The sequence below is a fragment of the Corticium candelabrum genome, chromosome 4 (assembly GCF_963422355.1).
Source record: "Corticium candelabrum chromosome 4, ooCorCand1.1, whole genome shotgun sequence".
Lineage (NCBI taxonomy): Eukaryota > Metazoa > Porifera > Homoscleromorpha > Homosclerophorida > Plakinidae > Corticium > Corticium candelabrum.
Window position 1 is genome coordinate 1,207,501 of NC_085088.1, and position 10,042 is coordinate 1,217,542.

General features: G+C 40.4%; 3 protein-coding genes and 1 long non-coding RNA gene across 5 annotated transcripts in view; 3 read left to right on the forward strand and 1 right to left on the reverse strand.

The window, feature by feature from the left end:
- The window catches only part of LOC134178688 (protein asteroid homolog 1-like), a 2,240-nt gene extending 394 nt beyond the window's left edge, over positions 1 to 1,846 (forward strand). Inside the window, exon 2 of the mRNA XM_062645570.1 lies at positions 1 to 1,846. This exon is cut by the window's left edge and continues 265 nt beyond it. Coding sequence (XP_062501554.1) covers positions 1 to 1,621 — 1,621 coding nt within the window. The 3' untranslated portion in view covers positions 1,622 to 1,846.
- Positions 1,847 to 2,142: 296 nt separating this feature from the next.
- Positions 2,143 to 3,861, forward strand: LOC134178023 (protein asteroid homolog 1-like). Its single transcript, XM_062644801.1, has 2 exons — positions 2,143 to 2,943; positions 3,179 to 3,861. Exons 1-2 carry the CDS (start codon positions 2,323 to 2,325, stop codon positions 3,188 to 3,190), a joined length of 633 nt encoding a protein of 210 aa, XP_062500785.1. The 5' UTR covers positions 2,143 to 2,322; the 3' UTR covers positions 3,191 to 3,861.
- An 84-nt stretch (positions 3,862 to 3,945) lies between these two features.
- LOC134178024 (uncharacterized) lies at positions 3,946 to 4,904 on the reverse strand. 2 transcript variants are annotated; one of them, XR_009969581.1, is made up of 3 exons: positions 4,893 to 4,904; positions 4,107 to 4,210; positions 3,946 to 4,045 (listed from the first exon to the last, which is right to left on the reverse strand). It is a non-coding gene; the product is annotated as an uncharacterized LOC134178024 (long non-coding RNA). The 2 variants fall into 2 exon arrangements; XR_009969580.1 differs by having other exon boundaries at positions 4,861 to 4,897.
- An 11-nt stretch (positions 4,905 to 4,915) lies between these two features.
- Positions 4,916 to 9,980, forward strand: LOC134178022 (vacuolar protein sorting-associated protein 35-like). The gene is made up of 17 exons (XM_062644800.1): positions 4,916 to 4,933; positions 4,990 to 5,088; positions 5,170 to 5,266; positions 5,508 to 5,631; positions 5,686 to 5,880; positions 6,737 to 6,965; positions 7,059 to 7,142; positions 7,320 to 7,526; positions 7,610 to 7,758; positions 7,818 to 8,088; positions 8,142 to 8,231; positions 8,299 to 8,351; positions 8,411 to 8,480; positions 8,537 to 8,719; positions 8,791 to 9,030; positions 9,474 to 9,617; positions 9,675 to 9,980. The coding sequence occupies exons 1-17, from the start codon at positions 4,931 to 4,933 to the stop codon at positions 9,852 to 9,854; spliced, it is 2,418 nt and encodes an 805-aa protein (XP_062500784.1). The 5' UTR covers positions 4,916 to 4,930; the 3' UTR covers positions 9,855 to 9,980.
- Positions 9,981 to 10,042: the final 62 nt, after the last annotated feature.

Consider the following 10,042-nt stretch of genomic DNA (forward strand, 5'->3'; position numbering starts at 1 on the left):
ATGTGGCGGTCAGTATTTAGAATATTACCAACTGACCAGAGTCTTCTTCTTAACTCTGAAGAAGAATGATGTAGAAATGGTTGTAGTTCGAGATGGAGTTAGTGGAGATGACTTGACGCTTTCAAAAAAAAGAGAATCTATTAGAGAAATAATTCGGAAAGTCCAAAACTTTGATACTGGTAAAGTCGTTTATCCTCGGTTCATAGATGAATTGTTTTACATGGCAGCAGCTGACTCTCTTGTTGAAATTGTGATGTGTGACTATGAAGCAGACGAAGTGGCTGCTAATTTGGCTAAAGAAAAACGTTGTCCAGTGCTTTCTAATGACAGTGATTTCTACCTGTTTGATATTCCTATGGGTGTAATTCCTCTACCAGACGTGTTTCAATTGCAGCAAAATGAAGGGCCATTACAATGCCAGTCTTATCATCGAGATGCTTTTCTTCATCACATTAAGCTTTCAGCGGAGTTTCTACCACTTTTAGCTGTTCTGGTGGGAAATGATTTTACAAATAATGACCAGCTGAAGCCATTGCATCAGTACTTGAGAGAAAGGAATAGGGCCCTTGGCACTTCATTTCGGTCAACCACCAGAGAAAATCCAATCACTACTGTTATTGCCTGGCTGAATCAGTTTCGTTATGTCAAACTGGCTGAGGCAGATGCTAAGAGTCATGCATCAGGATTCCATAACTTTGGGGCGATCTTAGAAAAGTCGAAAGCAAAGTTTTCTTCTTTTGAAAGATTGAACTGTAGTGTGAAGATGATTGATGGCAATGATTTCCCAGATTGGGTGATTGAATCTTTCAAGATGATGAGGTTTAGAAAAATTGCTGTTCGAGCTGCTTGCCGTGGTCATATAATCTTGTATCCTCAAATGGAGGACATAAAGAGACCTACTGCAGACACATGCTCACGTCCTATAAGACAAGTAATATATGCAATCCTTTTTAAAGATCTCGAGACTGCATATAGTCAACGTAAAGTAATTGAAATTGGTAGAGCAGATGGAGATGATAATCTGGAAGATTATGAGGTTGATATCTCCAATTCACCTAATCTCTGCAGCCTTGCAGAGATTGAGTCAATGAGTTGCAAAGAACGACTTGATATTTTATTTTCAGCTGCAGGTTGTGATTTTAGTAAATTTCATAATTTAGATTCAAAACTGGTGCTTCCTGCAATAGCTCTTTACTATTGGTGTCATCTGGAAACCCATCAAGTACTAGACAGAGCTGTCTACGCCGCTGTTTTCTCTTTTGTTACCTGCTACTTGAAATTCAATCAACTTGTTAAGAAGGCAACTCATTGTTTGGATATGCCTCAATTACCAATGGAAGAGGAACACCAGCAACAAGAATTAGATCTAGAGGTTGCTCATTGCCTTGCTGAATTTCAAAGTATATTGTATTACATCATGATTCTAAACTCTGTGTTGGATTTTCCATTGCCCGATTTTAATGTAGCTGCAGTATTCAATGGACTCATGGCACATCGTGCTGCATCAGAGTATCATACATACGAGGATTTTCTTGATGCATCAGAAAATTCACACTTGTTTGCAGACATTTGTAAACTTTTGGGGAGAAACCAAGATGGTACTGATTCTACCTATGTATAGCTGAAGGAAAAGGAGAAAAACATTAGCCAGGAAATATATACTTTTTAACTTCTGTACGTTTGACTAGAAATTTGGCATACACGTATGCTGTTGATGTTAATTAATGAAACTATAGCGTTTGGGATGACAGTTGATCACAGTTATCAATTACTTTTAACTCAGACATGCATGTTAACATTGATAGTTATGAATGTCATTGCACAAAATTGAAGCTTGTATGACTATCTGCCACATGCCCAAAGCATTCGTTCTCTATTTTGCGCTCATAGCTGAATCTATAGTCTTTACAATTAATGCTGCTTAAACTGAAAAATAATGAATCAGACTTATTAATTAATTATTATTGCCGAGCGTAGTTAATGTATATGTATGGCAATACTCTAGATACTCACGAAGTTACTTTTGGTCTAATTGCTTAAGTTTAATTGTCTTGGTAGGCGTTGCAAAGTTTTTGTAAATCTAAACTTTTGTATGTTTGTGTTAGTAGTTGCGTTTTTATTCGCTATCAGATCGTCACGTGCACGAGACCTATACGGGAACTAAACCTACAGCAAGACTGCACATCCTGTGAGGACAGTCACACGCGCCTCGTTATCTTGTGTTGCTCATTCTTGTATAGTGTACTGTGCACGTTCCTAGCTTGGAGTAGAATCTGATCAGTTGTCGTGTTTACCAGCAGCTGCAGTGTGTATTTACGAATCATGGGTATTCGTGGATTGACGTCGTTTATGAAAGGCATTCGTGCCGTTTGGACATCGACGTGCTTGTCCAGTACCAAATTGGTAATCGATGGAAACAACCTGCTCTTCCATCTTTACATTTCCTCAGGACTGGACATGCAATGTGGCGGTCAGTACTTAGAGTATTACCAACTCATCAGAGTATTTTTCTCAACCCTGAAGAAACATCACATAGAAGCGGTTGTAGTTCTGGATGGAGTTGATGAAGGTGACTTGAAGCTTCCAACTCGGAGAAAGCGAGCTAATGAAAAGATAGGAAAAGCTCAAACCTTTGACTGTGTTCCTCCTCTCTTCATAGAGCAAGTTTTTTTCCAGGCAGCAGCTGATTCTGACGTTGAGCTTAAGATGTGTGATTATGAAGGAGACACAGTCGCTGCTCAATTGGCAAACAGTTTATGCTGTCCAGTGCTATCTAATGACAGCGACTTCTACATATTAGACATACGTCTGGGTCTGATTCCTATAAACACATTCGAATGGCAGCAGAATGGAGGACCGATACGTTGCCAGTCGTATCATCGAGATGCTTTTCTTCGTCATATCAATCTGTCAGATGAGTTTCTACCACTTTTGGCTGTTCTGGTAGGCAATGATTTAACTAATGAGGATCAGCTAAAACCATTACATCGGTACATGACAGGGAATGCATCTCACTTAAACAGTAGAGATAGACGAATATCCACTGTTATTAGCTGGCTTAGTCAATATCACAGTGTTAGACAGGCTGAGGCAGATTTGATGGCTCGTGTGTCGAAGGGGCGTGACAAATTTGCTACAATTCTGGAAAAGTCAAGAGCTAGCATTTTTTGTTTTTCAGATTGCAGTGTGAGAATTATTGATGGCAGTGCTTTTCCAGACTGGGTGATCAAGTCATTCAAGGCCGTGAGATTTTCCAAGATTGCCGTCCAAGCTGCCAGCTGTGGTCGAATAATGATGCATGTCCAAATGGAGGACATGAAGAGGCCTAGTGCCCACTCATGCTCATGTCCTATAAGACAAATTATGTATGCAATCCTTTTTAAAGGAACTGCATATAGTCAATCTAAAGTGATTGAAATTGGCAGGGCAGATGGAGCTGTTGCATTGAAAGATTATGAAATAGAAATCCCGGTTTTAAGTAATGTCTGCAGTATTGCTGAGATCGAGTCAATGAATTACAAAGAAAAACTTGATATTCTTCTATCTTTAGCTGCAGGGTGTGATCTTAATGAATTTCAAAAATTAGATGTAAATTTGAGGCTTCCCACAGTAGCTCTCTACTATTGGTCTCATTTGGCAACACATCAAGTGTCACACAAGGCTATTTATGCTGCCATTTTCTCTTTTATTGTCTGTTATTTGAAATTTAATCAACTTGTTGAACAGAAACGTTACTGTTTGGATATGCCTTCCTCACCAATGAAAGAGAAATGTAAGCAATGGGACTTACGACTTGGTCATCATTTTGCTGAATTTCAAAGCATATTGTATTATATCATGATTCTAAACTCTGTGTTGGATTTTCCATTGCCCGATTTCAATGTAGCTGCAGTATTCAACGGACTCGTGGCACATCGTGCTGCATCAGAGTATGATACATATGAGGACTTTCTCTATGCATCAGAAAATTCACAGTTGTTTGCAGATATTTGTAAACTACTGGGCACACAACAAGATGGCACTGATTCTGGTTCTACCAATGTAGCTAAAGGGAAAGGAAAAGGAAAGAACAAAGAACACGTGAAACCAACAATCATCAGACATACTTTGGGTAGTAGGTTTGCACGTCTTGGGCTTGATGATGATGATAGTAATGACTCTGATGTTGAGCTTGATGTTGATTTTGCTGCATGCACAGGCCTGCCAAATGCTGAAAAACAAAGAGAGGATGTTAACCCATGGGATGACAATGAACATGCTGATCAGGCAACCGATTCTGCAAATGACAATGACGATTGGATAACAGCAGGGAAAACAATAGCCAAGAAAAAAACGTTTGGCTATCAACCAGCTGGCAAGAAGTAACAGGCTTACTTCACAAGCTGTTAGTTAGTTATTCATGGACTTGTTAAAAATGAATTTTAACTAGATGTTAGGGACGTTGTAAAGGCTAGTTCATATACTGTGTTTTTAAATTTTACACATGTGGAGGCATCTCTCACTACTGGAGCACCAGAAAAGAATGAATCATTCATCTGTTCCATGTCCACATTTTAGTTTTTTATGTAAGGCACTGCATTGGTAAGACTGTACACCTAGACTACAACTCTTTCTACACACTACAATTAGACGACCACACAGATTTAGTGCGACAAACAAACTATACAAATTTCTCTGAAGTAGATCGTATGGAGTCCACAACAACAGAACCAAGCAGTGATTCAGCTATATGAAACAGCAGCTAGCTTGCCATGGCATACGCTGATACCAGACACACTAATCACTGACAATGGCCCAGCCCCAGTTCAGTTAATTGCAACAAGCATGGAAATTTAAAGTCATCAAACATGATTCACTCACTTCTACGAACAACAAACACAAGATCTACTCACGTGAGCAGGTTGATATCCCGTATACAAAGTTGCACACGATGGTGAGTAGGTACGGTCGAGTTCTAGTTGATCTCTATTCATGTTTCCCTTTTTACAGCCGCCCACACAACTTTCTCCTCAAGAGGAACAAGAGAAATTTCTCGATGAGGCCTCCATGATCGTCAAAAAGGAGGCGTTCCAAATGAAGCGTTGCCTGGTGAGGCCCCCTTTTCATATTTTGCCAACTTCTCGTTGTTTCGGTGTGAAACTAAAGAATATGAATGTCTGTTTGGTTTAGGATAAAACACGTTTGATGGATGCGTTGAAGCATGCGTCTAACATGTTAGGAGAGCTGAGGACGTCCATGCTGTCACCCAAGAGTTACTATGAGCTCTGTGAGGATGGTCTTGCTTTACTGCGCTGTTGAATAATTTAGTGCTAGGTTCTACGTGTGGAGGAGTTGTGTGTACAGCGTTTGGAGCTGTTTATGGGTTGTTGGTCTGCTGAGACTGCAAACGGACAAACGCGTAGACAGACAGACAGACAGACATATGCAATGAAGATAACTGCAACTTTTATATTTGTAGAGATTTTGGTTTTTCTGCTGTAATTGACGGTTTGTTCTGCTTTTACTAGACATGCAGATATCAGATGAGCTGCAGCATCTTGAGCTTTATCTCATAGATGAGTACAGGAAGGGACAACCAATCAGTGATCTGTATGAGTTGGTGCAGTACGCAGGAAACATTGTACCTCGCTTGTAAGGCATTCAGAGTAAAACAGTGAAATATGTTTCATTTGAGGTTGTGTGAAGGTATTTGTTGATTACTGTGGGTGTGGTGTATATCAAGACACGTTTATCATCAAGGAAGGACATACTGAAAGACGTGGTGGAGATGTGTCGTGGTGTGCAGCATCCACTGCGAGGTCTTTTCTTGAGGAATTATTTGTTGCAGTGTACACGAAACATGCTACCAGATACAGGAGAAGAAATAGAAGATTGCACAGTGTAAGAGTCGTTTACAAGTAGATGAATTTGTTCAACTACCAGTGTGGTTGTGTGTGTGTGTGTGTGTGTGTGTGTGTGTGTGTGTGTGTGTGTGTGTGTGTGTAGCTCAGTTGGTTAGAGAGTCATCTTACGGAGTGTTTACATCCAGGACCTTGAAGGGTTGCATGTTCAAGTCACAGTGATGGCGACCTATGGCATAATTTTCTTAAGCAAGAAACTAACACACATTTGCTTCTCTCGACTCAAAAGTATAAATGAGTACCTGATCATTGATGGGGTCCTAAACGGCCATCAGCTGTGACGTGACATCAGCCACTGGGGTCCTGGTGAGACTTCGGGTGCTCATAACACAGTTGTCTTCACAAGTCAGTGCTCCTGCGAGTGTCTGGCTTGGGCTCCAGGAGTTTGCTAGCGCAGGCCCAGAGTTCCCTGAGTAGTGCACAGGGCCCAGCTTAACAGCTGGGGGCGTGACCTCTGACTCCTGACATTTAGGATTGTGTGTGTGTGTGTGTGTGTGTGTGTGTGTGTGTGTGTGTGTCTGTCTGTCTGTCTGTCTGTCTGTCTGTCTGCCTGCCTGTCCGTCTCTCTGTTGTGTTATTTGCAAGGACTGGTTTGCGTTTACAAATTCCTAGCATATGTACAAGTAGAGTCTATATGAGAATAAAGTATCTTTTCGTCTATCTGTCTATTGTTTAGTTTTAATCATCGTTATTGTTGTGTTTGTTTGTCCATGTGTTGTCTTTACATCTGATCTTATTTGTTTTGATTTGCTATCATTCTAATGGTTTGATAGATGACCTCATCTAAGGCAGCCAGGCATATTGTGGTAGTACTATTTCATTTATATGTTATGTAGTGGTAGTGGTGATGCAGCACACTATGATGGGGAAGTGGCTGATTCTGTTGACTTCATCCTCCTGAACTACTCCGAGATGAACAAGTTGTGGGTGAGAATGCAACACCAGGGCCACACACGAGACAAAGATAAAAGAGAGCAAGAACGTCAAGAACTTCGGTTGCTTGTTGGTACAAACCTTGTTCGGCTCAGCCAGTTGGAAGGAGTAGATGTAGGTCTTTACAAGAAGGTACATATAGTATTGATATTAATTAAGTTAGTCAGTCTCATTTGGTTTTATAGTAAATGTGCTCAGATGTTTACTTGTTTTTGGCTTTTGTAGGCCGTTTTGCCAGGTGTTATGGAGCAGGTGGTGAATTGTAAAGATGCAATTGCGCAGGAATATCTCATGGAGTGTGTCATTCAGGTAAGCCAATACTCATTATTGAAGTGTCTATGACTACACGAATGATGGATGTATTAGCTCTATTTGAGGTGGTTTTGTGATATCAACATGTAACTACGCTAGATAGTATCTGACGAACTGATAGACTATTGACTTAATGAGACGTCCATTCTAGTACTTACTGATGTCAACTTGCAGGTATTTCCTGATGAGTTTCATCTTCAGACACTGAATGATTTTCTTCAGTCATGCAGCGAGTTGCAACAGTCAGTCAATGTGAAGAATATTGTTATTTCTTTGATTGATCGACTTGCTGCCTTTGCTCAACGGGATGATTCACCTGGTGTACCAAGCAGCGTCAAACTTTTTGACATTTTTTCACAGCAAATAGCAGCTATCATTCAAGTAAAGAGGACCACACATGTGCATGCATGAATACGCTTGTGTCTACCTTGTTTGCCTGATTTTATTGTACACTTTTTGTTTAGTCTCGACCTGATATGCCACCAGAAGACATTATATCTCTTCAAGTTGCTCTTGTTAATCTTGCCTTGAAGTGCTACCCAGACAGAGTAGACTATGTGGACAAAGTACTGGAGTATACGCTGGAAATATTTGGACGTTTCAGTGTAGACAAGTTAGTCTTGTGACTTCATATTTTGTTTTTCTTGTAATCCATTGGTGTGTTACGTGTAGTGTTGATGTGAATTCAGCTGTTTCCAAGGAACTGCTACATCTCCTCAAGATTCCTGTTGACTCATACAACAACATCTTGACTGTCCTTGAATTGAGTCACTTTGCTCCTTTGTTTGATCATTTCAGCTATGCTGCCAGAAAAGAGATGTCTCTGTACGTTATCAACAATGTCCTCGAGCATGGCACATTGATACCATCTCAGGAGAAGGTTGATGCCTTACTACAAATGGTCAACACACTTGTTGTGGATCAGGCAGATCAGGCAGAGGAGGTAACACGATGAGAATTACACTAGTGTTGTGTTAGATGTTCTAGTTGTTTTAGATGGATCTAGAGGACTTTGCAGAGGAGCAGGTGTTAATGGGTCGGCTCATTCACTTGTTTCAAGCCGATTCTCCTGATCATCAGTATCTGGTACTTTGTTTGTCTGTCTGTTTGTCTGTCCATCTGTGCCTGTCATGGCATCATCTTGTGTTGTCAGATTTTGAATGCTGCAAGGAAGCACTTTGGCAGTGGCAGTGAAAAACGTATCCGGTACAGACATTATTGTATGCTGTTTCTAACCAATATGTGTATGAATGATGGTGCATCAGATACACTTTACCTCCTCTTGTCTTCTCGGCATTCAAGCTTGCTTGCTGGTATAACAGCAAACAAACTGAGGTATTTATAATGATTTATGAGAGTATGATAATTGATTCTAACTGTTGAGTTAATAGGACGAGAAATGGTCAAAGAAATGTCAGCGTATATTCCAGTATTGTCACCAGACGATTAGTGCCCTTGCCAAGGCAGAGGGCATGGCAGAGTTGTCGTTACGGCTGTACTTGCAAGGAGCTCAGTCTGCTGATCAAATACAGTTTGAAACATGTGAAACTGTGGCATATGAATTCATGAGTCAGGTCAGCGCTCTGTCTGTCAAGTTGTTTGTCTGTTATTTTGCTGTTTGTAATATCTCCAGTATTACTTGTAGGCATTTACACTGTATGAAGAAGAGCTCGGTGACTCAAAGGCACAACTTGCAGCGATTACATTAATTGTTGCCACCTTTGAGAGAATGAGCTGCTTTGGAGAAGAAAACCACGAACCACTTAGATCACAGTGTGCAGTGACAGCATCCAAGCTGCTGAAAAAGCCTGACCAATGTCGAGGTGTTGCAGTGTCATCTCACTTGTTTTGGTCAGGCCGAACAAAAGACAGTCCAGAGGATGGGGTAAGACATGGTGTAGTGCTAATAACCTAAATAGGACAGTCAACGTTAAGTTTGTGATGGTCAACTGTGCACTGTTATAGAAAGTTTGAAAATCTCAATATGTCATTTGGGTAGTAGATTTGAATTTAGGCTCTAAAATCGTACCTTAGGGCTTTATTAACAGTGTTGAATGAAACTTTTTGCAAACTAACATACTGTTGATATTTTGGGAACAAAGTTTGTGAAGTTGGTGTACATGATGTTCTTGATTTCAACTGGTAGCAGTCTTTGTCTAGGCAAATGGATGTTGTACTACAGGGCTAGTAGGTGTAAGTCTAACTACTAAAGGCAAAACACAGTCTGCTGTCGAACAGTTCTAGTTTGTTTATTGTTACTCTAGTGTGCTATTATTTTTCTAAATTGGGATGCACAGTGTATTGTGACTGTTCTTTTTCTGTTTGCAGACTCTTGATGGCAAGAGAGTAATGGACTGTCTTAGAAAGTCTCTCCGTATCGCCAATCAGTGCATGGAATCATCAGCACAAGTTCAACTTTTTGTTGAAGTTCTCAATCGCTATCTATTTTACTATGAAAAAGGCTGCGAGGAGGCAAGTCTTTCTTACATTGTAGAAAAGCATTAGGGCATTACTAACTGCTCTTTTCAGGTTACAACCGCTGTGTTAAAACAGTTAATTGATAAGATCCGGGAAGATATGTCTGGATTGGAGGCAAATGAAGAGACCGAGCAGATCAACAAGCACTTTCAGACAACGCTAGTTCACATTCGTCACAAGCAAGAAGCTGGTGATCCAAGTGGTCGGGACTATGCGGGCTTGGTGTTGTAGCCATATTTTCTTATAGTTGTGTCGAACTTTAGGGTGAACGTTATGCTTCTTCTGCTGCATATGTGTTTATAATGCTGTCACTTACTCAATAGTTGTTTGATGAAATTGAATGGTTGTAGTCTTGGATTAGAGGGTTCGAACTCTCTACTTTAGTTTTTGTACTTGTGGCCATTACTGCGCATTTGGTC